At 47.0% G+C, this 27,056-nt stretch overlaps 1 protein-coding gene across 17 annotated transcripts in view; it reads right to left on the bottom strand.

Annotated features, from left to right (window-relative positions):
* The window catches only part of ADGRL3 (adhesion G protein-coupled receptor L3), a 609,412-nt gene that overhangs the window by 100,650 nt on the left and 481,706 nt on the right, over positions 1-27,056 (bottom strand). For 13 of the 17 annotated variants that reach the window (XM_029072997.2, XM_029072999.2, XM_029072998.2 and 10 more), the window contains 3 exons: positions 24,712-24,897; positions 21,305-21,343; positions 1,717-1,900 (listed from right to left, as the gene is read on the bottom strand). In XM_029072997.2, the coding sequence (XP_028928830.1) occupies positions 1,717-1,900; positions 21,305-21,343; positions 24,712-24,897 (409 nt within the window). The remainder of the gene's footprint in view (positions 1-1,716; positions 1,901-21,304; positions 21,344-24,711; positions 24,898-27,056) is intronic. The other 4 variants (XM_029072992.2, XM_039913351.1, XM_029072996.2 and 1 more) reach the window with 1 other exon arrangement.

Genomic DNA, 27,056 nt, shown 5'->3' with positions numbered 1-27,056 from the left:
GTCTGCCCCACGTGAGGCTCACAGTCTCAATCCTCATTTTAAAGAGGGGGCAACTGAGGTCCAGAGAAGTAATCCTCTTGCCCGAGGTCACACAGCAGACAAATGGTGGAGCTGAGGTTAGAACCCGGGACCTTCCGATTCCCAGGCTCGTGCTCTGTCCGCTACACCGAAGTGACAGATGAAAGTGAAAAACGTGAGCGCTCCGAAAGAATACCTGAAACCTGGCAATAGTATTTACGGAGCATCGGTTGAGTGCAAAGTCCACAGGGCTTGGGAGGGCACAACACAGGGAAAAGACAATTCCCGCTCTCAAAGAATTTATAATAAAATTACAAAATTCATTCCAAATGGGTTAGACTCAGAACCGTACTGCGCTTTCCTTATTTGCATTGGGTTTCCCCAAATTAATCTAAAACCTAATTAAAAATCAGCAAAAACCCTACTCTGTGAGGCAAAAATATCCTGTGGACAAGAATGTCAGCACATGGCAAATAAAACTCGAAATGAAAAATAGCAAGTAGAAACATCGTGCCACTGGATGCCATTATATTCTGCAGAACTATAAATAGAACAAATCAAAAGAGCTTGCACCATTTGCATAGTTTGAAGGCATCATTCTGTGTCAGTCTGCTTTAGTTTCCAACCGGAGGCAGAGATCAGCTAGAGGAGAAGCTAATGTTGTTTTACACAGACCTGACAGCCATCTCTTTCTGTACAATTTAAACTGACCTCTAAGCTTTCAGTTCATAACATCTGCAGAAGTTTAGCACGGGCTTTTTCCCCATCCTCATTTACAATGCTAATCGCAGATTATGGCACTACTTATCAGACACATTTCTTTTCCTTGCTGCGTCATCTTCCATATATAGGCCAGTCCATCGACATGACCCAGGAGACCCTTGATTCGGTAAAAGAAAAAAAAAGCACATCTAATAATGGTCCTCTGTTCTTTAAGCTCGTTATGGGCAGAGGATGTGTCTACCAATTCCGTGATATTGTACTCTCCCAAGCGCTTAGTACAGTGCTCTGCATAAAGTGAGTGGCTCGATAAATACGACTGATTGGTCTCGATCTGTCTGGATAAGACACGACCGACTGCTTGACTTCGGAGCTGGCGTCAAATCACTCACTGCCGGTGGGCCTTGGTGAATTTGGTTTCATTCCAAACACGGAAACACATTCACCAACAGAGGCAATTATCTTCAGCCACAGTAAACTGAAGTCATCCCAATAAAATACACGCCACTTCTCTCCCTCTCTATTTTTCCTGTTTTCTATCTCTCTGCCCCATCTTCCTTTGTCTTCCTCCCTCACTCTAACCAATCGATCGTATTTATGGAGTACTTACCGTGTGCAGGGCACTGTACTAAGAACTTGGGAGAGTATAACACACAATATAACACATTCCCTGAACATAGCGAATGTACAGTCGAGAGGGGGAGACAGACAGATATTAATCTAAATAAATGATCTTTCTATCTCTCCCTCTCATGAGCTCTCACATACATATGCCCGCTCCCTCTCTCTGTTTCTTTCGGCCCCTCTATCTCTCTTTCTCGTTCTCTGTCTCTTGCCCATTAGTTCTCTGACTCTGCCTCCCTCCCTGCCTCTCTGCCTCTTCCCCTCTCTATTCCCGTCTCTCCCTTTCCATCTCTCTTTCATCCCCACATTCTGGCAGAGAGAGAGGAGCCCTTTCTACGAAGCGGGATCACTTACGGATGTTCTCCGTGTTCTCTCTGACGACGTCCGTCTTCAGGAGGTTGTCGGCCAGCACGAAAGCGCTTTCCTCGACCGTGTCTAGTAACATGGTGGCTGCCCGCAACTGCTCGCTCGCACTCAGGTCCCTCCACGCGCTCATCGCCTGCGGCTGGAGAAGGTTATTCACCGTCTCGACCATCGCCTACGGAGAGGAGAAGCAGAATGACAGAAGTCTCCAGTGAGCCGGCAGATGTCTCCGAACTCGTGTTCCCCGGCTAAGGGGCACGGCAGTCTCCAAAGGTACGACAGTGTCCTACCCGTCGCCGAGACACCCGACAGGAGAAGGCCTCGTTATTTTCCTCCTGTGCCCCCCTTCTGAGATTTGCGCCCCGCAGCGGAAAACCTGCTTTGACGGGGCAAAAAGAACCGAGTTTCATCTCTACAGCCGACAGCTCTGGAAGCGGAATGGCCGCGCTCCCCTGGCCGAGAAGTGCGTCCCAGAGAAGGGTCCTCGATACAAATGCCCTGGCTGCACCCGGCTTCGCCCCCAAACATCCCTGTGGGGTGGGGGGCTGCCAAACGCTGAGCTGATTTTAGAGCCAGGATTTGGGTCCGAGTGCCAGGGGACTCCATTTTTGAAAGGATGAGGATCGGCTGGGCGCTCCAGATTTCTCCACAATTGGCTAAAACGGCAAAATGGGGAAAGGGACAAAGATGTATCCATCACAGAGATCCACCCGGGTTAACCCCCGTTCCCCCGGTTCCTGCCAGAACGGGACGGCACGCCTGGTGCTCCTTCTCCAAAAGGATCGGCAAACGCTCCCTTGAACCACATTTCACATCGTTTGCTCCGAAGTACGGTAACGACTTCTGCATTTCCTCCGGTTCATTCTGTACCCTGGCTTCCAAAACCGTAGAAACAGCTCTGCCGACGAGCCCATCCCAAGGAGGAATCCGACCACGGTCTAAGTTGCTAATCGGCTCTCCTTCGCCCGACTCCCCACACGTAAGAAAAGACGGCAAGACGTGGGATTTGAACATTATCATTTCTCTCCAGATTTGACAGCCTCCATCCGCTTCAGAAACAAGGCCAAGTCTGGACTGACATCTGCACAATTCCTAGGTGGCAGGTGTGTTTTTAAGTAGGGTATCACTGCACAAAAGAAAAACTATTTCTGGGGGAAGGGGAGAAAACAGGACACCCATCACGCTGCAGATTTCTTCTAGTTGGTATTTTCATAGTAACCAACCAAAGATTGTTAAAAAAAATCCAGCTTTATAATGAAACACCTAGCCTGCCAATTAACACCAGCTTTAAAAACTAATTTGCCTTTCGATCAAAGTTGTCTGTCTCGGGCTTTCTCCAGGTATCGAAAGTTCTGGCTGCCAACCCACCACGAGGGTTTTCCGTACGACTTTGATACGGTGCAGCTTTTAAAAGCAACAGAACCATCCTTGGATGGATTCGATGGCCGCAGACTTTCATGTAGCATGCCTGAGCTTTCACATGTTTTTCACTTTTCACAGCCTGATTTATTAGCCAGTCCAAAGTGTCTCTGGACCCCAGCTAAATGATCTGCTTCCCTCGTCGCTACCTCCTGGGACAAAGTTAACAGGAACTCAACAGGAAGTTTCAAGGAAGGAGACGGCACAGGGCATAGTTTTGCTTCTACTCCAAAGCCATTCAGAGACCTCACAGAATTCTTGCCAATTGGGGGGCGGGGGGCAAAGGAGGGTGGTGGGAGAGGGTTAAAGAAAAAAAAAAATCTTCCTGGGGACCTCCTTCAAAGTTAGTGGACCTATGTTGTTCATCAGAATGAAAAAAAAAAAAATCTGAACGCCCTAGAAAAACCTATTTTTGCTTTCACAGAACAGTTGTGCTAGCCAGAAATTAACTTCCGTACACAGACCTGCTTTCATCACCACCTGGATGGACAGCCTCCTCTGAGCAAGAAGTAGATTGGCTTCCAGGCATTTTGCTTGCTCTTTCCTGAGACCAGAGGTGAAAAATCCTAATGCCAGTGGAAGGGATGGGATTAAAGGGCTGGGACATGTTCCCACTGGGATGCAGGCCGAAACCGCCGACCGATATAAAGCAGGCCCCCCTCAGATGCCCAAATCACTCTTTCCCGATGGCTCTGACACACCTCCATTTTACATGCTGATGGAGGATGAGGATGGATTTTAAAGCCCTCCCCGACACCTAGCACTGAAATGCCTAGTGTCAAAATGCTTTCCTGTGGTTCACATTTATAAAACACGTCCATCGCTAAGACCGTCAAACCAGGGACAAAACCACGAGGAGGAATTTCCGGCCAATCCAAGCAGCCTCCAAAGTCTTGCAGATGGGCAGTCACTCCGTCGCCTTGTCCCTCCCTGCCTTACCTCGCTACCCTCCTCCTACAACCCAGCCCTCACACTTCGCTCCTCTAATGCTCCCCTTCTCACCAGGCCTCCATTTAATCCATCTCACCACCGACCTCTCGCTCACATGCTGCTTCCGGCCTGGAATGCCCTCCCTCCTCATATATGAAAGACAGTCATTCTCCCATCCTTCCAAGCACATCTCCTCCGGGAGGCCTTCCCTGACTAAACTGTTCTTTCATCTTCTCCCACACCCTTCTGTGTCATCCTGACTTGCTCCCTCTATTCATCCTCCATCCCAGGCCCATGCACTTATGTACATAGATGTAATTTATTTATATTTAATGTCTGCCTCCCCCTCTAGACTGTAAGCTCACTGTGGGTAGGGAATGTCTGTTTACTGTTATACTGTACTCTTCCAAGAACTTAGTATAGTGTTCTGCACACGGTAAATGCTCAATAATAATAATGATAACGATGGCATTTGTTAAGCGCTTACTATGTGCCGAGCACTGTTCTAAGCTCTGGGATAGATACAGGGTTATCAGATTGTCCCATGTGGGGCTCACAGTCTTAATCTCCATTTTACAGATGAGGTAACTGAGGCACAGAGAGGCTGAGTGATCTGCCCAAAGTCACACTGCTGACAAGTGACGGAACCGGGATTAAAACACACGACCTCTGACTCCCAAGCCCGTGCTCTTCACACTAAGTCATGCTGCTTCTCACTAATGATATGACTGATATTTGTTAAACGCCTCCTTTGTGCCGAGCACTGCTCTAAGCGCTGGGGTAGATACAAGGCGATCAGGTTGTCCCACGAGGGGCTCACAGCGCTAATCCCCATTTTACACACGAGGTCACTGAGGCGCAGAGTAGAGAAGTGACTCGACCGAAGCCACACAGCCGACGAGTGGCGGGGTTGGAATTCGAACCTACGACCCCCGACCCCCAAGCCCGTACTCTCGTCACTAAGCCACGCTGTTTTTCTTCTTAAATATGATCGAATGAATGAACAAATGAACTCCCGAGCAATCGGGATCGGTTGGACTGGGAAGGAATCCTCAAGATCCAAACCATCTTCAAAAGAGGCCCCGATTCAAGCATGCGGAAGCAAGAGAGCTCTTCAACACCAGAGCAGGGCTTGCCAAAAGAGAAATACTCGACAATTCCAGCGATCAAATCTGGAACGTCATAATGAGCATTATAAACCGGGCTCTGGAGCCACAGTAAGCCCTGCGTTACCCTCAAAATATGGATAAGCTTTCGGCAACTCTTTATTTCAAGCGTGGATATGAATTTGGTTTGCGGTGGTGGGGCTTACGGTCGGGTGCGGGGAGGGTACCCCAGTTTGTGGTTTTTAATAGCATACTTTTGAAGAGCTGCATTATATGTTCCACTTCCCCTGTTTCAACAAGGAGATAGAGAAAATGGGGGTGGGGGGTGGAGAGAGAAAGAAAGAGAAGGGGACAAAGTTCAGGAAGAGAAGAGTGTCCTCACCCCAGGCTCCTGCACTGACTCGGTTATCTTCCGCCACTGCAGGGCCAGCAGCCCTGGGCCAACTCCGATCGGGCTAGCGGAACGGGGCGGATACCGTTTGGACGGTGGCAGAGGGAGGTCGGCAGTCCCAGATCCCGGAGGGGGCGGTCTGCCCACCGGCCCACGGACGCTGCCGAGCCGCCCCAGTAGCCCTGGAGGCCTGGAACCTTGATTTTCCCCGGAGCCCCTCCACCGAGCTGGTCAGGACAGAAGTCCGGCAAGACCACCGTCCACGCCACTGGACCCCAGGGCCAGGCGGGGGCAAGAGAAACCTCCGGTCCGGGCCCTAGCCTAGCAGCGGCCAGAGGAAGCCCCTGGGGCTCGGGGGCCAGAAGGAGGAGTCACGGCCTGCCCGTGACAGTCGGGAAATGGAGCCGGCACCTTGGCTCCACTTCCAGCTCGAAGAGGTGGGGCCTATTAGCCACAGATGCCTGCCTTGCCCACAGAGCTGAGAAAGCAAAGCTCCAGGAATCCATCTCATTGGAACGAGGGAGGTCCCCGTGCCCGTCTCCAGGGTTAATCCGGGGGAGGGAAAGGGACCTTTCCCTACAGTCATTCATTCCATCATATTTATCGAGCGCTTACTACGTGCAGAGCGCGGGACTAAGCACTTGGGAAAGTACAATGCAACAATAAACGGTGACATTCCTTGCCCGCAACGAGCTTACAGTCGAGAGGGGGAGACAGACATCGATGTAAATACATTACAGATACACACCTAAGTGTTGCGGGGCTGGGAGCGGGGGAAGAGCGAAGGGAGCGAGTCAGGGCGACGCAGAAGGGAGTGGGAGATGACGGAAACGTGGGGCTTAGACTGGGAAGGCCTCTTGGAGGAGATGGGCCTTCAGTAAGGTTTTAAAGAGTGGGGGAGAGTAACTGTCTCTTGACTGTCTCTCAGTCCCCTCAACGGACAGACTACATATGATCCGGCACCAACTCTGCAATCCCCAGACCGTACTTGGGGCTCACAGACATGGAAAGGCTCTGAAAGCCGATAAGACTTGAAAAGAGGAGGAGGAGGAGAGCTATGAAGAGAAGACCTCCCTTTCCCAGACACTTTGCTAACTGGCTCGGAGGAGTAAGGCGTCCCGCAGAATCTGTCAACGCAAGTAGTGGGGTTGGATATAAAGGAGGGGATCTCTGCAGGCCATTCAGGGTCAGACCCAGCCTATACCGGCCCCAGGGGACTGGCACTTTCCTGGTACCCCACTGGGTCAGTCTTCTCTGGTGGCTTGTTGGGGTGCAGGATCAGAAGAGGTTCACGCTTCTTGTGCCGTGTTAAACTTATTCAAGTGCTTAGAACGGTGTGTTGTGTTCAACGGAGAGCCAAAACTAGGGCTGAGGTTCCGACAGCTGCAAAAGCTACCGGTGTCCGGGGATGTTTTGGAAGTTGGTGGGAGGGTGCTATTTTTCCTCGGCGTTCTGGCTGAAGCACCACTCTCACCTCATCCTTCGATCTCGACAAGAGACCCCATCCGTCCTGACAAGTGGGGCCAAGCAAAACTCCAGAAAGAAAAAGGACCCTCACTGAAATCCACTCCTTCTCACCAATCCTGCTTCGTCAGGTAGATCCTGAGCTCTACCTCTCTCGGTGTCGGCCTGCCTGGAGCTTCTGGGGGATCTCGAATGGGACCTCAATGAAGCTAGAAGAGAAGCAAGAGAAAGGGTCTACCTGCCATTTAACTCACAACTGAAACCCAGGTGTAGATTAGCCCCCTCACTGTGGAATGGCGTAGAGAATTCAAGCCCAATCACTTACGGAAGATTTAACTGATAAAATGAATGAGCATAATGACTGCAATATTTGTTATGCGCTTACTAGGTGCCAGGGACTGTACTAAGCGCTGGGGTAGATACAAGTATAATCAGATCCCACATGGAGCTCACTGCCTAAGTAGGAGAGATAGCAGGAATTGAATCCCCATTTGTAGTTGAGGAAACTCAGGCACAGAAAAGTTGTGACTTGCCCCAGTTGGACAGAACTCAGACAGGTGTTTGTCGTCGGAAGAAAGTTCCATTCTTCCACCATCGCGGTCTAACCTCAACGTGCAGCAGAGACACATGCTATGGGAAAACCGAATGGATTGGGATATAAACGTCTTGTTCTTAAGCGGCCAAGGTTCTGTTGAAAAACGCCGGTGGATTTAGGGTGATAAAAAATAGAACTATAATTGGCTTTCATACTGACAATGATGCCACCAAGTTGAAGTTTGTGTGTGTGTGTGTGTGTGTGTGAGAGAGAGGGAGAGAGCGAGAGAGAGCACAAGTGTGTGCATATTGGGACCGAGGAGACACAGGAATAAACTCACAATGCTCTGGGTCGCTTTTGGGGGCTGCTTTATAACAGATTCCCTGGTGTAATGAAGGAATGGTCGTTACTTCGTTGTGAAGTTAAATCTTTGCCAAATTTGTTGGCCAGGTGCATGATTTTGGTATTTGAAACATGTTTGCTTTCCTTAACAGCAGCATGCCAAAAACAGCATTTCCATTGTTGCCGTAAATTCTCTGCTAAAGCAATATAAAGTGATTTTCCTTGCATTTATGTGGAACAAGCACTGAGCTAATCTTGACCCAACTTGAACAGGTCTGCTCTCCTCAACCGAAGCCTACAACAGCCACTGGAACATTCCACACTAAACAGCAACAGTTCCCACCAGCTCCCCGGATCTAATTGCTGACAAACGCCTACTGTGTGGCCAAGGATAAGCCACTTAACCTCTCTGGGTCTCAGTTCTCTTGTTTGTAAAATGGGGATGAGATACCAACCCCCTCCCATCCCCTCAGGTCTTGTATCTACCACAGCATTTAGCACATAGCAGACGATCAATAAATGGCGCGATTTTAGTTTGTCCAAAACCACCGTCTCTTCTGAATATCAACCGCCATCCTTCACACGGGATGCTAATCCTCTAACGAAGGACACCTCAGATAGTCTGGTGGCTTGGAGAAGCACAGAAGCAACTGCAAAAGTAAAAGAAGCAAACATTTCAACGGTGATAAAGTAGATCTGAGCCTACATCCAGACAACACCACCTAGTACATTAACTCAGTTCACCGCTCCGTCTCCTTGGCGGTGGAGCTTCAAGTGATACACTTTATCGCCTTTGATGAAAGGCAAGGTGGCTCGATGAACTAAGAAATGGCCCGGAAGCAAAGGGAATGACAATTTTTATTCCAGTGCGGCTGCCAGCCCGGAGACATCGTTTCTCTTCTCTCTGCCCTCTGTTCCAGACCCCAGAAGGGAACAACAGGGACTTAGCTTACCGGACTGCTATGAAGAAAAATGTGTTAGCATCATAGAACACTTGACCCAACATAAAACTCAGTGCCATAAAAACACTTAGCAAGTACGATTCGGTTATAATTGCAAGAGAAAACTACTGACGGAACTGAGGATTCGATCGATGAAATGCCTGTGCGGAAAGTATGGGCTGAAATGGTAAATGGGCAGGCACCAAGCTGCATGGAAGCCGAGGGTCAGAAAAAACTCACAGCCACTTCTTATCCTAAGAGAGATTATAATACTTAGTGGGATGCTATGGAGACACTTTGAAAAGCTTTAATCTCCTTTTGCTTCTCCTCCTATTTTTCTTCTCCTCTTCTTCTTCCTCCTCTTCTTCCTCCTCCTCCAGGCTATGATGATGGCGGAGTCACCCAGTTCTGACTCCTCAAGTGAGAAAGTAAGGTTGATCTCATAGTGCACATTGCCCAGTCTCCTTGCCAGCGGAACAAGATGACTTAAGCCTTCTCGGCCCACAGTGATTAGGGAAGGAAATGCCCCGAATTACTTATTCTTCTCAGTACAGTCATCCAATGTTATATCATTCTGAGCACGCTGCCGCAATGTCACTATCAAATCACAGTATTGTAACTGTACTTAATAAATACCATAATGACTAATGATGATCATAAGCATAATGATGAGGATTATGATAATAATAATGACATTCGTTAAGCACTTACAGTCTAAGTGGGAGGGAAAACAAGCATTGAATGCAGAAACTGAAGCTCAGCAAAGTTAAATGATTTGCTCAATGTCACACGGCAGACCTGTGATCAGAACCCAGGTCCTCCGACTCCCAGCTCGTGGCCTTTAATAATAATAATAATGAGGTTGGTATCTGTTAAGCGCTTACTATGCGCAGAGCACTGTTCTAAGCGCTGGGGGAGATACAGGGTAATCAGGGTGTCCCACGTGAGGCTCACAGTTAATCCCCATTTTACAGACGAGGTAACTGAGGCACAGAGAAGTTAAGTGACTTGCCCACAGTCACACAGCTGACAAGTGGCAGAGCCGGGAATCGAACCCATGACCTCTGACTCCGAAGCCCAGGCTCTTTCCACTGAGCCACGCTGCTTTAGGCCAGGCTGCTTTTCGCACAATACTCTCTCACTTTAAGGTAACGCTACCAATTTACCTTTGCTTAAACACTGCCCTTCCTCCCTTCCTTGACTAACTCACGTATTTCTGAATGGCTTGAATGGAGGGAATAAAGGTCACGTCAATTTAACATTGGATAATCGCAGACCTACTTAACAAGAAAAAAATACATCTACAACATGCCAGCAGAAGGTGCCTTCCAGCTCAACAGGATGTGAAAAGTTAATATTTTGACAGTTAGTTGAAAGAGCCTGGGACTCAGAAGACCTGGATTCTAATCCCTGCTCTGCCACTTGCCTGCCGTGTGATGCTTGGCCAACTCACTGAACATCTCTGTGCTTCAGTTTCCTCATCTGTAAAATGGGGATTGAATACCTGGGCTCCCTCCTGCTTAGATTATGAACTCCACGTGGGCCAGGGACTGTGCTTGAAATGGCTAGTTTTTACGGGTACGTGATAAAGTCGCGCGTTGACCAAGGCGTACTCGATTGGATTACGGTCATTCCCGGGCACCTGTATCTGACACTATCACCTCTCAGATGGATGGGTTGATTTACAACACACTCCAGAATCGCATCCTCTGACTGGTTCCCGCAGACAGGATCCGACTCATCGGAAGATCTGTCATTCTTACGTCACAGTGAAGTCGGAGTGGGACTCAGAGACCGAGAGAGAGACGGAGAGAACATTTCTGAAAAATCAAGAGCAGTATTCTTCACCTTGAGCTTCACCAAGCTCATCCTGGCTTCTTGGAGGGGTTGTGTAATAATAATAATAATAATAATAATTACGGTATTTGTTAAGCGCTTACTATGTGCTGAGCACTGGTGTAAGCGCTGGGGTAGACACAGGGGAATCAGATTGTCCCACGTGGGGCTCACATTTTTTTAAACCCCATTTTTACAGATGAGGGAACTGAGGCACAGAGAAGTTAAGTGACTTGGCCACAGTCACATAGCTGACAAGTAGCAGAGCAGGCATTCGAACCCCTGACCTCTGACTCCCAAGCCGGGGCTAGTTCCACTAAAGCCACGCTGCTTCTCTGGTATAGCACCATTAGCCTATAAACAGCTGTGACATTCACCCATTTCATATTCCCCCTAGCTGTTGCACATTCAGGGTCAAAGACCCTTCTTTAAACAGACCATTGTTTGTTAATTGCTTGGTGTCCCTTTCATCATCCCAGATACTTTTCCACCATTTCAGAAAGGCCCTTTTGTAACTCAGCAGAGGTATCATTCTGAAACATACAGTTCCAGAAATACATGGAAGTAAAGGGAAGACAAGTAAAGTGATTATATTATGTCGGTTTGGTAAGTAAAAAAAAAAACCGTCATAAAAAAACTACCCAATGTTGGTATTTATTAAGTGCTTACTATGTGCAGAGCACTGTTCTAAGCGCTGGGGTATACAGGGTAATTAGGTTGTCCCACATGAGGCTCACAGTCTTCATCCCCATTTTACAGATGAGGGAACTGAGGCAGAGAGAAGTTCCCAACTGCAACTTAATACTTATCGGAGTTGTAAAAGGCCCCTAGTATAAGCTCTCTTTGATGGGCACCCTACGAAGAAACACTGGTTAAAACGAAGCTAATCTTGAGAAAGCTCTTTGCCAAACAACACTGTAAGGAGGCACCCAAAAGTAAACGCCTCCCCCTAAACAGAGTCAAGTATTGTTTTTTCTTTCTTCTGAGGTTAAGATCGAGAAAGTTATTTTTATAAATAGGAAAATCAGGGTCAGTTGCCAACAGAGTAGTTAGACAAGTATTAAATACATTATTTTCCTTAACTCTTTGGTTGCTTTTCCACAGTTCTACGGAAACGTGAATTTTGCGGGTGTTTTACTTTTCTTCCCACTTCACTGGAAATGGCATCAGCTTCTCCCATCAATCAGTGGAATTCATTGAGCACTTATTTTGGGCAGAGCACTCAACTAAGTGCTTGCGAGAGTACAGTACCGCAGAATTAGCAGACAAGTTGGCCACCATACTCTCTGTACCTCAATCTCGTCGCCTATCTCGCCGACCCCTCACTCACATCCTGACTTTGGCCTGAATCTACCTTTCCCTTTATATCCGATAGGCGTTCACTCTCCTCACCTTCAAAGCCTTATTAAAGGCAAATCTACGCCCAATAGGCCTCAGCCCACTAAACTCTCATTTCCTCTTCTCCCACTCCCTCCTCTGTCACCCTTGTACTTAGATTTGCACCCCTTATTCACCCCACTCTCAGCCACACAGCACTTAGGTACATGTCCATAATTTATTTATATTAAGGGCTGTCTCCCTCTCTAGGGATCGTGTCTACACACTCTGTTTTATTGTTATTTTCCCAAGCGCTTCGCCCAACGTTCTGCCCCCTGGAAGTGCTCGATGAATATAACCGATCGACTGATCAGCGGACCGGTCATTCCTTTAGGAAGGTGATATGTTCCTGCCATCGTCCTCCTTTCCCTACCACGCCTAAGAATACAGGGTTCAGAATGGACTTCAACACTGAATCTCAAGAACTATACTCTTAAATAGCTCCCCATCGTTCTTGGGGTACCTTAGAGAGAAATGACTGCTGCATTCAACATCTCCTCTGTGACTTCTTTCAATACAGGAAGACGAAACAGTAAAATATTTAAAGGACACTCTCGATTCCCAGCTTAGACCTGGGAAAAATGATCAAGGACACTTTCCAAGTCATTATATTCATTTTCTTTTCCCTCTTGTCGGAGAGATGGCTTGTTGAGAATAAACCAGAAATGAAAATAAAATGAAAGTGTGAAAACTACCTTGGGATGGCAGTCGTAATTTTCTTTTCCGTTTTACGGCATTGATTCCAACCAGCATCCTGAAGCTTGAATTCCTCAACATTGCTTGCAAATGGCAAATATTATGTGTAAAGAAAAATTCCCTGTATTTACACATTTTATGAATAAACATGCAGCTTTTTCTCTAACCTAGCTTGTTAAGAATCATCAAAAATACAAGTTTGGTTATTGACAAGTTTCTTCGACTACTCCACAGAGATCCACTCTTTATATGGATTGGCCATCTCTCCCATTATAGTGTAAGCTCCTTTTGGGAAAGAATTGTCTCTTGGGGTTCTGTTGTACTTTCCCAAGTGCTTAGTCCAGTGCCCTGCAATCAAGAGGCGCTCAATAAATAGCATTACTACTCCCAAGCTAAACATAAATTCTGACTTTTGAATTTCCCTCTATAGTGAAGGACAGTGCTAGCATTTCCTGGTCCTACTTGAGTTTGGATGGCAAAGCCCATCTGACCTTAAATCAGTAAAAAACACATTCAAAGTAGAAAAAACAAGGTGGGATTGTGATTCTACAGGGACCAAATGATTCTGAGCAAGCTCCCCTAAATTAGAACAGACCCCTGCTATTTCAACTGCGGGCTGCTTTTTTTTTTTTTTTTTTTTTAACTTCTTGGGTTTCAATATCAATTTCCATCGAGGCTTATTGATAAGGCCTGGATAATTCTGTCTTCCTGGAGCCCTCTAAAAATCCCCAGGAGAAAACAAAATCGAGCTCTGGACCAAGCAAGTCCCTGAGAAAAGAGAAGGGTGAAGTAGTGACAGCACCAGGTTTTGCCTTGATCCAGCAGATCTCTGACATTCTAGAAACAGTGTACGTTTAAGAATCCCCAACACCATTTTTAACCGGGGAAATGAGTACGGGATGAGGACTTATATGTCCAAGTCTAGGCTGATGTAGACGATGAAAACAACTGTGGTATTCAAGGGCTTACTACGTGCCAAGCACTGTACTACGTGCTGGGGTAGATGCAAGATAATCAGGTCAGACACAACCCCTGACCCACATGGGGCTAACAGTCTACGGGAAAGGGAAGAAAGTACTTCATCCCCATTTTACAAACTATTAAACTGAGGCAGAGAAGCTAAGCGACGAGCTCAAGGTCGCAGAGCAGGCAAATGGTGGGATCGGAACCAAGTTTCCCTGATCCTGAGGCCCACGCTCTTCCCGCCAGAACACACTGGAAAACCGATACATGAACTTCGGCCCTGTTCCAGCTCCTCGAGTCTCCCTTCGGCAAAGCCGATCCCATCTGCTCTTTCGACCCAATCTGCCATTCATCTTCGATTTCGAACTGGGTGCTCAGTTGAGCCAGAGGGCCCCACTGAACGGTATACTAGATTGACTCACCACGAGCCAATGTAACACTACAGACATAAAATTTACCAAGACTGAAGAGCTCTTTGGGGCGCCTCCAACAAATACGGGCTTCCCAAAGTGGGACTGTATAGACAACGGCCCATAATTGACTAGCAGGTGCCTGTTTGTGGCAATGTAATTTGAGGTTCGGGGGGCTGGAGAGAGAATCCGTCAGATCCTATTTTGTTGGCCTAGAGATTGAAATCGCTTTATCTGTGAACACCTTACACGCAAACTACAATGTTTTGTTTCGAGTGCCTGCCCCCCAAATTCAGATTCTTCTGGGGCGATAACACCGACAGCAGTGTCGCGACAACAAAGAATAAGCAGAAAACAGCAGCTTTATTTTGCTACTGCTCGCTTAAGACTGCGGTGACACCACAACGGATGATTCTCTCTGTTAAACCGTGCCCTATGGCAGGCTAAAGAAATATGGATGACGGCAAATAATTAGACTAGGACTTGGTTCAATTTGAGCCGATGTTAAGAGTTTCTTTTTTCTACTTGATCCCCTTGGGCTCGGGCTGCCTGGAACATATGCGAGACTCCGGGTAGACTTTTAAATCCAAGTGAATCTACCACCCAAAAGCGCACTGTTTTCTTCAGTCGTACACACGGAACAATCTGTGGCAGAAAGAGAGGGGACTTGGGGAAAGAGCACGAGACAGGTATTTAGTACTTCCAGAGCTCTGGCACTGGCCAGCTTGGCGACTTTGGGGAAGTCACCGCACCTCTCCGGACCTCAGTTTTCTCATCTGTAAAATGGGGAGGAAAAGACTTGGTCCCCCCTCCCTTTCAGAATGTGAAATCCCCTTGGGAAATGCATTCAATCTGAACTGATCACCTTGAATCTGCACCAGCGCTTAGGTACACAGAGTCCTCGGTAAACACTTACCATCATGAATTATTCGAACATGCCCATCTATTTCTAGAAAGAACTGCTGGTAATGAAATTTCAGAATTTTGGATAGGACCACGGTGGAGTTTGCAACTCTCTGGAGAGTTTCATGTTGCCTCGGCACTAGGCTGAAGCCATGAGCTCTTTTCAGGAAGGCTCTGCCGGCATGAGCTGCAGACAACCTGTGGTCTGGAGCAAACTTGCCCTGGAAATTAAGTGAAAGTCTGATAAAAATGTTCATCTTCCAACCCAGCTCCTTCTCCTGCCCCTAAAGAGAGTTATACAGTGAAGCTCCAGGGTCAAAAGGGCACACATCTGCAGACTGAGCAACCGTTCTCTATAACTGGCTCTTGGCAGATGCCGGGATCTGAAGGCAGGAGGAGAGGTGCAGTAAGTGGCCTGCAACTGCCCATCTTTGCGACTAACCGGTCCCTTTAGAGAGACCAATGAGTCAAGGACAGCCGCCTCGATTTAAGGCGCCAAAGTCCAGTTGGAATTACCATCAGCTTAGCCCAGGTGGCCAGATGAGAATATCACTTTCCGAGTTATCTTTATAAAAGAAAAATGTAGTTTAAGTTTCCGAGGTGATCATCCTTAAAAGCGCCGGTAGTCACCACCAAAATCCACCTGATTCGGTGTCCCCGGGATGATTTCTGACCTTCAAATTAATGTTTCAAAGTCTGAATCCTAGGCAAAACAGACTTAGTACACCTAGGGCAGGTTTCTGAAGCGGTATCTTCTAGTGTTCGATGCTGCAAAAATGATTTCTCCCCCTGTGGACAGTAAAGTCATCCCAACACAGTTGAAAGGATCGGCACTCAAATTTGACCTATGCTGCCTCTAAAATTCACATGAAACACCCCATAAAGACAACAAATTGCCCCCACTGTTTCTTATTCTAGGCGTTCAAAAACAAGCTGAGTGATAAAGGGTACACAAGGAGAAGCAAAGCACTGGAACTGATTTCATATCTGTCGATGAGACGCCTCAGAGTGCGAACCTCGATCCTCAAAGTGCATTGAAAAAACGAGGGGAAAAATACCATCGTTAGGAAACAAAAGACATTTCTCGTTGGTTTTGAGACAAACTATGATTACATCTTCCTAAAGCGAAGTGAAGAGGAGAAAACGAGCAACTGGCTTTCACCCTGTTCAGCATGCAATAATCTACGTTCAGTGGTCACCGGCCAGCTGTGTATTGAAAGGGGAAAAAAAACAGTTAATGAAAAAATCCCAGAGAAGAATAGATGAACTACGTCAGCCACTGAGGACCTCTCTTTGGAAGAGCTTCACAGATAACCTAAACTCGTTCCCTTACCCTCTGAAACTTTGCTATCTCCAAACACAGACCAGAAGGATTGCTTTCTTAGGGATTACGGAGCGATATTAAGAAAAAACAATAGCCGTACACGGTTACTGTTCGGCCTGTACTGCCGTATATGTGAAAGAAATTCTCGGGGAAGTCAGAAGCAGGATGTCTTCCACAGCAGCCGCCATCATCCATATAGGTGCCTTTAGAACCCTCAGATTCACGGACTGATTCATACAAACCCCGAAGAGTGACGGAGTGCGTGTATGTGTGTAGGCAGAAATGCCCCATTTGCATTATACGCGGTGCGGCTGGCTTTTCGTTCCACTCCGCTTTTGAAATGCATTCAACGACTATGAAATAGGCAAGGAACACTTGTTTGCATTCATCACAGACAAAGCTTCTCTCGATGAGAAATTGAAGTGGTTTTCTTTGATTCCTCTGCCTTTTAACTATAGGATCGGGGCAGCAGAAACATGCCAGGCGCTCGCGGATTTAGATTTTCTCTCTTAACGGACACAAATCAAGTGCAGGTTTATCAAGCTGTGAAATATATTAAGTTCACGGAGTTTTAACAAAGGGTTACCAAACCCAAAAATCCCAAAGCCTGCTGTGAATCCAACTACTTTCACATGTCCTTTTAATTATGGAAAATGAAAGTTTGGGCCCCCTTTGATGCTTATGGGCAAACATCTAAATCTCTTGAAAGAACTGCTAAAAACACTCCCCGTTGCTATAGTTAATACACTACATTGTATGCGCGCTGCTCTCCAATTTATTCCAGCCACTTTAACAAGGATATCCAGCCTGACAGGCCACACAGGACAGCCTCGGGAGTGAAGCAAAGCATGGATCATTAGAGGACTCCAAAGTTGTTTGACACACACTGCAGAGTTCTCTGTCATACAGCCAATTAAGTGACCAAACAAGGAACTTGAGAATCCTCGTTAATTTGTTCCTCGTGATATAAATGGAGGTTAGACTCTTCCTTGTCAAGCACGCCACAAGCACACGAGTAAAACTGGCATAATTTAATTTGCATTCTACCGTGTTGGTGCAAAGGACCTCTCCGGTTTGTCCGCCAGCAGCCGTTAGCATCGCCTAAGAGGAAAGGAATACGGAGGACTCTTTTTCTTTCTTTAAATGGCATTTGGCATGTGCCAGGCCCTACACTAAATGCTGGGTAAGACGCAAGATAATCCGGTTGGACAGAGTCCATGTCCCACTCGGGGCTCACAGTCTTAATCCCCGTTTTACAGATGAGGTAACTGAGGCACAGAGGAGTGGAGGAGCTGGGATTAGAACCCGGGACCTCTGGCTCTTTCCACTAGGCTACGCCGCTTCGAAACGCTTACAAGTTTACAATGTCCTAGTGATTCCCGTTTTCTGACGGGCGTTAGAGTTTTCTTATCGGAGCAGACTTCACTCTCAATCCGCCACGCTTGGGCTTAATGCCATAGGACAAATTCTATTCTTCTGACAGCGCGGGGCAACGTAGTTTCACATACTCTCACAATAGATGGGCAGAGTCATAAAGCTAGGACAGAGAGCCGATTAAATTAGCCCCTAGTACGTAATAGATAACATCGTTATTACTAGTATTAACACCTCAATGCAGGTGGGAAGGAGCTGGGGTCTACAGTCATCTCCCATAGCCATCGATGTGGAAGGATGAGATGACTGGTTCGTGTCCATATCTGCACTTTTCCAATCCTCTTGCTTTTCTCGTTAGGCAACACCCTCCCAAAGAAATATAAACAACAGCCAAGCTCAGCAGGGTCACAGTGAAGTGCTTCACAAAAACCCCCAACGGTCCATTCTTGTTCCAATCACGATGGTCCCTCATCCAGTTCAATACTGGGAAGCATGACGTCCGGTCGATCTGATCCCTATCCGGAACGGACACGGACCTGATCCCTCTGTGTCCGGTGTTCTGATTTCCCATTCCAGAGTCCATCCGCTCCAGATCCTGCCTCTTAATCCCGCTGCTCGGAAGCGGTGCCTGTGATCGCGGGGACCCAGTGGTGAACGCAGCAGCTCTGGAAAGAGTACGAGGGTCAGGGGTCCCCACCGGAGAAACGCTGGAGATTCCGGCAAAATCTATAGACGGTGTGTAGGATATCATTCTGTTTTTCTGAATGCGCGGCGTAGCACCTGTCTCATCCAGGGTCTCCTTGCCTGGAGTCCGCATTATTCTTGCAGAGAAGCACAAACGAGCTTCCAGTAGTTCCTTCACCCACGTGGCCACACCAGAGAGCCAATGGAGGAAACCAAACCAACCCCAGGGTTGGCTGAGATGACATCGGCCCGCTGGCTGCACTGTCTCGGTTCCATCCCCAGAAGCAAGGTACAAAACCTGGATTCTTCAGGCTCGCTGAACCTTGTTTTCCTCAATAAAGGGGAAAGTATGCTGATAGGCTGAAATCACTAAAAGTGACAACTGTCTAGCAGAGGTTTATATTTGAATGACCAGGTATTTTAAAAGCGTTTCACACAAAACTGCTAATAAGGCCAAGGGGCCCAGGTAATCTGATGCAGCTGTCAGCATGCCGGCACATCATCCAAACTCTCAAGGAATATTTCTGCTTTCTTTTGGGAGGCACGTATTAGAAAATACAACTTTTAAAATCACTCTGGAAAGGGATCAGTTTTCGCACCTTCTGCTCCCAAGAGAGCTCATCTAGAGTTTCTTGGGGTGATCAGATTCATAGAGGAAACCATCCACTGACCTTCGCGTTTCTTAACAAAGAACCAATTACTGGAAAATAGAGCCTTGCCCCACCAAATCTTGTCGAATACGACGAGGGTACTGGATGAGTATTTCACACATGCTTCACGTTTGGAGGTGATTCATCATTCATTTGGCATGTGCAAAATGAGAAGGTAGAATTTTTTTTCACCTTTAAGGTAGAGGGAAACAAGTCAAATATGCATTTAGACAGTTGGGAGCGTAAGCAATACTGAATCCAGGACAACGGCGACTTCACTCCCGACTCCCTAATGCTACGTGTCAGGTTGGTCATTTTGTTTGCGAAAGTCAAGAGAAAAGGAGTTTCCATATGCGATGAGGAAGAAGATTGGGAAATGAGGGACAGTCTACTGATTTCCATGTGAAAAATCCAGTTACAAGAGGACAGAATTTATTAAAAATATAAACTTTGCATTATCCCTTGGACAGGACACACGATGTCTGACATTATCTAAGTGTACATCTGCAAAATCAACAGGGTATTGGGAAGGAAGCCATCTGGATATGTAACGGCATACAACGGATGCTGTATCGAACTGGCGGGATACAGTGTTAAAAAAAAATAACAGACACAGTCCTGCCTAGGTGAGCTGTTTCGTCCTGCCAGAACTTGAACGGTGGAAAGGAAGCCCCCTCCCATAGCTGTGCGTGAGCAAGGGGTCAACCAGAGCTGTCCTGCTACCGTGTCCCAGCCCGGCCCTTGGGGTTGGAAGCGGAGTCTCGCTAGGGGCAGGAGGCAGCCACGGGCCATTCCTAGAGCTCTTGGGTTCCCCTCCCCACCCCCTGTTCCCCAGATCTTTGGGGGAGGGGAAGGGGGCATTGTGAGCCTTTCTACTCCACGAGACCCTAGTGCCCACAACAGACTCTGGACCAGGACCTCTCCTGGCGGAGGTTCATTCTTATCAAGCCAGCATCCAGGGGTCAGGGGAGCGGGGTGGGGAGGGGAGGGGGCCCCTAGATGCCCCATTCACTCCCAGGAAGCGTCGAGGTCCCGATGGAGGATGTGGAAGAAGTGCTGTGGTCCTGGGATCGACTGGGATCATCCCGGCCGCCCCAGCGCTTTCAGTGCCTCCACCGTCGGTCAGGGAAGGGGCCTCAGCCTCCCTCCCAGCCACGTCCTCTCGAACCTTCCCCAGCCTGGAGCCCTGCCCCAAGCTTGCCAACCCCATTTACTCCTCAAAACCGCTGCCCTCTATCGATACGTGCCAAAAAAAAAAAAAATTTCATCTCATGATGTATTATTATATAGATATATACACACACAAGACAGGTTTACGAGACCACATTTGGAAAAACTGAACATGTATGAAAGGATGAGCACTAAAAGTGGAAGGAAGGATGGGTGGAGGCGGCGTAAGGTGGAAGAGAAACACCGCAATGGAATAAGCCGCTAGCTCTGAGTCAGCTCCTCCTCGCAGTCTACGAGACACGCTCCGGGATGGAATAGGTCCCAGAGACACTCTCACTCCCCCTTTGGAAGATCAGAGTCCGGGGTCAGAGTGCGCCCAGATGCTGAGAACGAAAGTGAGAGAGGGGCAAACACGTGCGAATGCCGACACCTCCCTGACCCCATCTACCCCTCCTTGCGTCTGATTTGTAGCCTGAAGTTCACCGTTTTCAACGAGGACGGAAGTCCGCTCAAAACCACCACCCAAAACGGGCAGTCCTGCGAAGAGGTCTGGTCTCTTCCTCCACCTTCAGTGGCAGCGAGGAAACTGCCCCTGGCTTCCTCACGAAGGCTGGCGCTCACAAGCGGGAGCCGATGCTCGCTGACAGACCGGGATGGTCCGTCGTCGAGAGCCCCAACCCGAACTCGGTGCGGGGCCGAGGGGCTCCCGGAATCCTCTGGGACTTGGCCTGTCCTTTCCGCGGCCTCACCTCCAGCTCCCTCAGAGGACAAGGTCTGCAGAGGGCATCCCAGCTGACCTCTGAACGGTTCCACCTCAGGTATTTCCAAATCCTCTTCTACTTCCTCTGGCTCTTCCTCACTAGGATTAACCCGCCCCACGTTATCACCTGCCACTCTCCCCTCTCATATATTCACCTGCCTACCCCGTCTCTCCTCCTGAACCTCCGCTGAACTTCCGTTATGCCTTTGTCGATTTTAGAATTACTGTAAAATTATATAGTTGCTAACAGATTCACATATACAATACCACCCCCATATACAGTTTATAAAAACGCTGAAAGTACCTGGACATAGGCTCTGCAAGAGCGCTCTCTTTTCTGAAGCTGAATCCATAAAGACAGCAGATTAAACACAGAATAGAAAAAACAAGTTAGTGACAGAAGAAAACAAGGAAAAAACTGAAAAAAAAAACCACATCTACACAAAACACCTTCTTTAACTTTAGACTAGTTTCTAGGAAAGTGTTAAAGCTAAGCAGCAGCGAAATGTTAGCAATGAATTTGAAAATGGTGGCCAGGTCTCATTCACAATGACCTAAGCCAGAAACTAGATGATACATAGCTGTTAAAGGATGGAAAGAGATGTTGGAATAAATTCAATACGATTTAGTACGGTCAATTCGCTTCGTTAATTTGAAATTGCACATTCGATATGGTGTTAGCCAGAAGTTATTCAGACATAAATGCAGATATGAGTAGTAAAATAACTTGTGTCAAATAGTCTGCTCCCATTTTTCAAAACTAGCTATCGGTGGTGGGATCACAGAAGATGAACTAATGCTTGATGGGCATTCCAAACAGGTACTCTTACACACAGTTCTGCAAGAGATTTCCATATTTCGAGAATGTATCCAACAGGCAACCTCACACACACCCACGTACACACACGGGATTCAAAAATGTCCACTCAGTTATTTCTCACGTGATTCTAGGACACAGAAAGAGTTGAGACATTTCAATCTGGTAGAAGAGCCCTGCATTTATCTCCATTACAAAGTGAGTTGAGATTGTGGTTAAATAGACGAATATAGACATACACCATGCACACATCATGAAACTGTTTCAGGTTGAAAAACTTCAAGGTTGACGTTAAGGTGGGGCTTTCCAGAAAGATAAAACTGCACCACTTTGGTATTCCAAATATTTCTCCGGTGACTTAAGAAATATTTTGTGAGCTGTGTTTATGTTCTCTGACTAACCCTCATGCCGGAATTCCTTACCAATGAGGTGGTGGCAATTCCCATTTCATTTGCCCCGTGAACCTAACTGGTGAAGGGGAAAATTAGCCTGCTAAGAAGCAGTTCCTCCTCCATCCTTGGTGTCCCCCTGGATGACTTCTACCTGCAACTTTTGCATTCTTGAGTAAGCTGAGAGCTGTCGCTCTTGTGAATCATTAAGTGCTAAACACGAATAAGTAAAGGACTGGCCTTATCACGCTGACCACTGACTCGCATGGGGTCCACACGCTTCAGGGTTGGAATGTAGAAACCGACTGATGGAACCCGAATTGTCTGGGAAAACCGACTAAACTACCCTGCTCGAGGGACCGGTGGAGGCCATGGGGTCGGTGGGGACAAAGGGGCCGATGAAACCAAGGGGGATCACGGGGTCAACGGGATCAATGCAAACCAATGGGAACGACATGACCCAGGGGGAACCACGGGAACGAGTGAGTGTTCGAAGAATCCCCTGCCATCCCTTTGCCCCGTCTTGCTTTCTAATTGGGGTCGACCCGTTTCAGTTTGAAAACTATGAAGAGTGCCAAAAGAAAAGCAACGAGAGTATAAGAGGGTTTGTAAATGAAAAATAATATTACTTGTTATCGAGTTATTTGATATTCAGAACAAACAAGCCGATTAGAGCCATGTAGCCAGTTAGGATGTGAGACTGCCAGACGTGGGCTATGATAGTCCGACAACGTCACTCTTAGATAGATAGATGAAGCATGATTTAATAAATCATGTTATAGATTTGCAGTATCAATGGGGATTGGTCTCTCAGCACATTATTAGAACAGTAACTGGTGGCAAGATTGGTTAAGAGTATCAAGTCAGTGCAGGCAATAACACATCATGTTCACAGTTCGAATAGGTTTCCTACGTTTCAGCAGTCTGTGTCCTGGAGAATTATCTCCAGAATTATCCCTGAATAACTGGAATAATGATTTCTGCCTAACAGATGACAAAAGTATTTATTTTCCAAGAAGGATTCGCAATGCAAACCACATTTCCCAGATAATTGTCGGGCTTATTCACAGTGAACAATTAATCTTTTTTTATTTCCTCTCATCTTGAGGAAACCTTTTCTTTCAGAGAACACTGTGGAAGTACTCTGGGTAAGCTAGTCTTCAGCCTCGTCTCTGAGAATTTGACATTCCTCCGTGGCAGCTAAGACCCACCGCTGCCAACATCATGACTGTTAAGCACGAAGACTTGTGTTATCTTCTGGTAAATACGCACATTATAAGTTGATCCCTCTATCACAACATGTACACTCTTTAGTGAGCACATGGCATCAGAAGGGAACACCCCAGGGACACTTTGCTTGCAACATGAGGGAAACATATATTTTATGCTATATATCGTATTTTCTTTTGTTTCAAAAAATGCTGAGCACTTTTCCCTCTCTCTCCTTACAAACATAACACCTTTCTCTTCACTTTTCTTCCTGCAAATGTACTGTTTCCTGGAAAACGCTCTCCAGACAATTCTTTTTTTTTATGGTATTCGTTAAGCTCTATGTGCCAGGCACTGCACTAAGCACTGGGGTAGATACAAGCTAACCAAGTTGGACACAGTCCATGTCCCAGATGGGCTCACAGTCTTAATCCCCATTTTACAGATGAGGTAACTGAGGCACAAAAATTAAGTGACTTGCCTAAGGTCACACTGCAGACGAGCGGTAGAGCTGGGATGAGAACCTAGGTCCTTCTTACTCCCAGGCCCGTGCTCTATCCACTGGGCCACGCTGATCTTGTTGGATAGCATTTGGGCTTTTTAATATTGCCCACACTCACTGCTTTGCTACTCGTGTGCCTTACAAATCCATAAAAGGAGGTAAGACACTAGAAATGAAAAGTACATCTCTTTGGAAAAAAAAATTAAAAAAAAAACAACAGAATTCCATTGGACTAGGTAGAATTCATGAACTCATTCGCACATGCCTTCAGTCACAGCCAATTCCCTCAGTTAGTCAGGGTGGCCGCTTATCTATCTTGTGGATTATCCATTCTCTCAGTATCTCCTCGCCTCTCGCTGCCGTGCCTTAGAATAGCTCAACAGTCATTACAGCTTTGGAGCAGCTCTACTAGTAGCATTGGTGGAAGAGGAAAATAAGTTCATCAGTTCAAATGATCAGTTTTAATTATCCATGGATTTCGGGCACCACCCGCTCCCACATATATTTCACAGCTGACTGGGCCGCAGTCAGATCAAAGCCAAACTTTGAGTTCAAATCTCTATGTATTTATATAGTAAACAAATAGGCGTCCATTTAACTGTATCTTTTAAACGACTCCCTACGTCCTTAGGCTAAATGACGACGAATGCTGCCATCGCAAACCAATCCATCAAGAAAACAGGGTAGAAGGGGGTCTCCCACGGGGACCCCGGCGGGCGAGGCGATCAAAGGGCCCAGAGGGGGGTGACCCCTCGTCACGAAGGTCTCTCTCCAGTCACCGTTTGGTCTCTTACCTTGTTCAAACTACGGGCAGCGCTGTCTTTCCCACCTGGTGTCAGATTTCGAAGCTGCACATCCAGCAAGCCCACCAGCTGGTCCATGGCACGCACCGAATAGGTGATGTCCCCGGCGTTCAAATGGCTCTTGGTCTGCTCCGCCAGTTCCCTGGCAATATTGGCAGCTGTCTCTCCGGATCTCAGCTGCGGCAGGAAGAGAAGAGGACGCGAGGTTTAGCCTTCTGAATGGCTGCCCTGCATTTGGAAAGAATCAGCCTCTTGGACGCTTTTTAGCATTTGAGGGCAGAGATCGTGTCTTTGACCGCCACAGTGCCCTCCTAAGCTCTTAACAGAGCGCTCTGAATACAGCAGGGGCTCAATAAATACTATGGGTAGATTGTATCCGTGCTTCTGAGAGATGTACGACTGGGTGTGGGTTGCATCGAACGAGGTGTTAACGCAAGTTCCTGATAAAACCAGTGTCTGTCACAGCAGGGTTTTTTTATTCCAATGAGAGGCGACACAAAGACCCCAAAAGGCCCCACTGTAAAGACTACAACACACTTCATCCAAGACAACGCATTTGGATGGTTGTCATTCTCTAGTCACGGTCTCCGCTCAGCTGGAATCGGGTTGAATTAATTTCCTAAATCGAGAATCCGGGGCTTGCTTATCTCTTTCTCTTAGACGGGGACACATGCTAACTTCACATGGCTGATGCAATAAGTCACACCACTAAATAGACGACATTATCAGTATTTAGGAAATGGTTTCCATCATTTTCTCCTACAACAGCATAGAGGGCAAGAAGCATTCTTTTTCTCCTAGTATTTTGGAACAAAAGCTCCAAAGCAAATGGCTTCTGCATCATACTCTTTGTTTTCCTCATAGAACCACTGACCCACTAGAAATACATTCTCACACAGAGAAGACGCTAATGTCTTTAAATACCATTCTTCACTAGTCACAGTCTTCCAGTTAAGAACCCACAGTCTGAAAAGATTCAATGGCAAACTGTGACACTAAGGAGAAGCTACTTGCACTGCGGAAACTTGAAAGGCTGCATTTTTTAAAAATTCAAACCGGGAGTTGTTTTTCTTTGGTCAATACACAACTCTCCTAAGTATTCATGCAAGGGCCGGACTTCATCATGTGCTACCCAGAGAAAGCTGCAAGAAGTAAAGTGATTTGCCAAACAAAGGAGCGAAGAGAAGAGAAGAATGCCACTGCGAAAGGTTGTAGTTTCAATTCCTTCTTTTATGCTGCTGAAGTTAGAGCACCAGCATTTCTCTGTTCTGTGAACAGCCGGCAAATACCGTAGCCTAAATAAAGATATGGAGATCGAATGGGCAGTATTACATTATCACATTTTAGGTAGACAAAAATCATTCTTGATATGAGTATATTCACTCTACCATGGGAAATTTGAAAATATGAGTATGTTACTGTCAAAATATTAAGTGATCCCAAATATCCTAGGTAACAGTAGAAAACACTGATGTTTCCAAATCAGGTACTATAGTTGGGGTTAAGCGATGGACCGGGAATTTTGAGTCTGCTTGAGTCGCTGGCTCCCGAGTACCATCTATCCTCCTCTACTTATCTCGTGACTCAGTGGAAAGAGCGTGGGCTGAGGACTCAGGGGTCATGGGTTCTAATTCCGGATCCACCACCTGTCAGCTGTGTGACTTTGGACAAGTCACTTCACTTCTCGGTGCCTCTGTTACCTCATCTGCAAAATGGGGATTAAGACTGAGAGCCCCACGCGGGACAACGCGATAACCTTGTCTCTACCCCAGTGCTTAGAACAGTGGTTGGCACATAGCACTTAACCAATGCCATCATCATTATTATTATTATTATTATCTGTCGTTCTCCCACTGACTCCTCTGATTACATAGCCACCTCCCCGCTCTCCATTACTAGCGAGGTCTTGACCAGAGTTTCTATAGATCAGTCGCTTATTGACAGAGCCCTCTGGGGAGGCTCAGAATCACAATGGGGTTCAATGAAAATGATCTTCTGTAGCAAAGGGAGATCGAGGAGAAGTCAGTAACAACGTTTATACTAGATCCATCAACCTCGAGCATTTCATTTTGTCGGGCTTTGGCAGCCTCCGATCCAGATGTGGCTATCCAGACAAGTTCATGGGGATACCGAGGCTACTCCACGATGGTGAAGGATTAATGGCCCCTGGCAGGATCCATTCCTCAACAGCGAAAGGTTCACATAAACCACTTGAGGCTGGTTTAGTCCAGGGTGCAATACGCTAGCGTTAGGTGTTGTCTTCTCTCCAGGAAACTCTGATCCAACTGGCTGTGGCCATTATCTGAAGTATGAGAGATGATCATTCCAGAGGAGAG

This window comes from Ornithorhynchus anatinus, chromosome 10, assembly GCF_004115215.2.
Source record: "Ornithorhynchus anatinus isolate Pmale09 chromosome 10, mOrnAna1.pri.v4, whole genome shotgun sequence".
Classification (NCBI taxonomy): domain Eukaryota; kingdom Metazoa; phylum Chordata; class Mammalia; order Monotremata; family Ornithorhynchidae; genus Ornithorhynchus; species Ornithorhynchus anatinus.
Note: the sequence above shows the minus strand (reverse complement) of the source record. Positions and strands in the feature narration are given on the sequence as shown.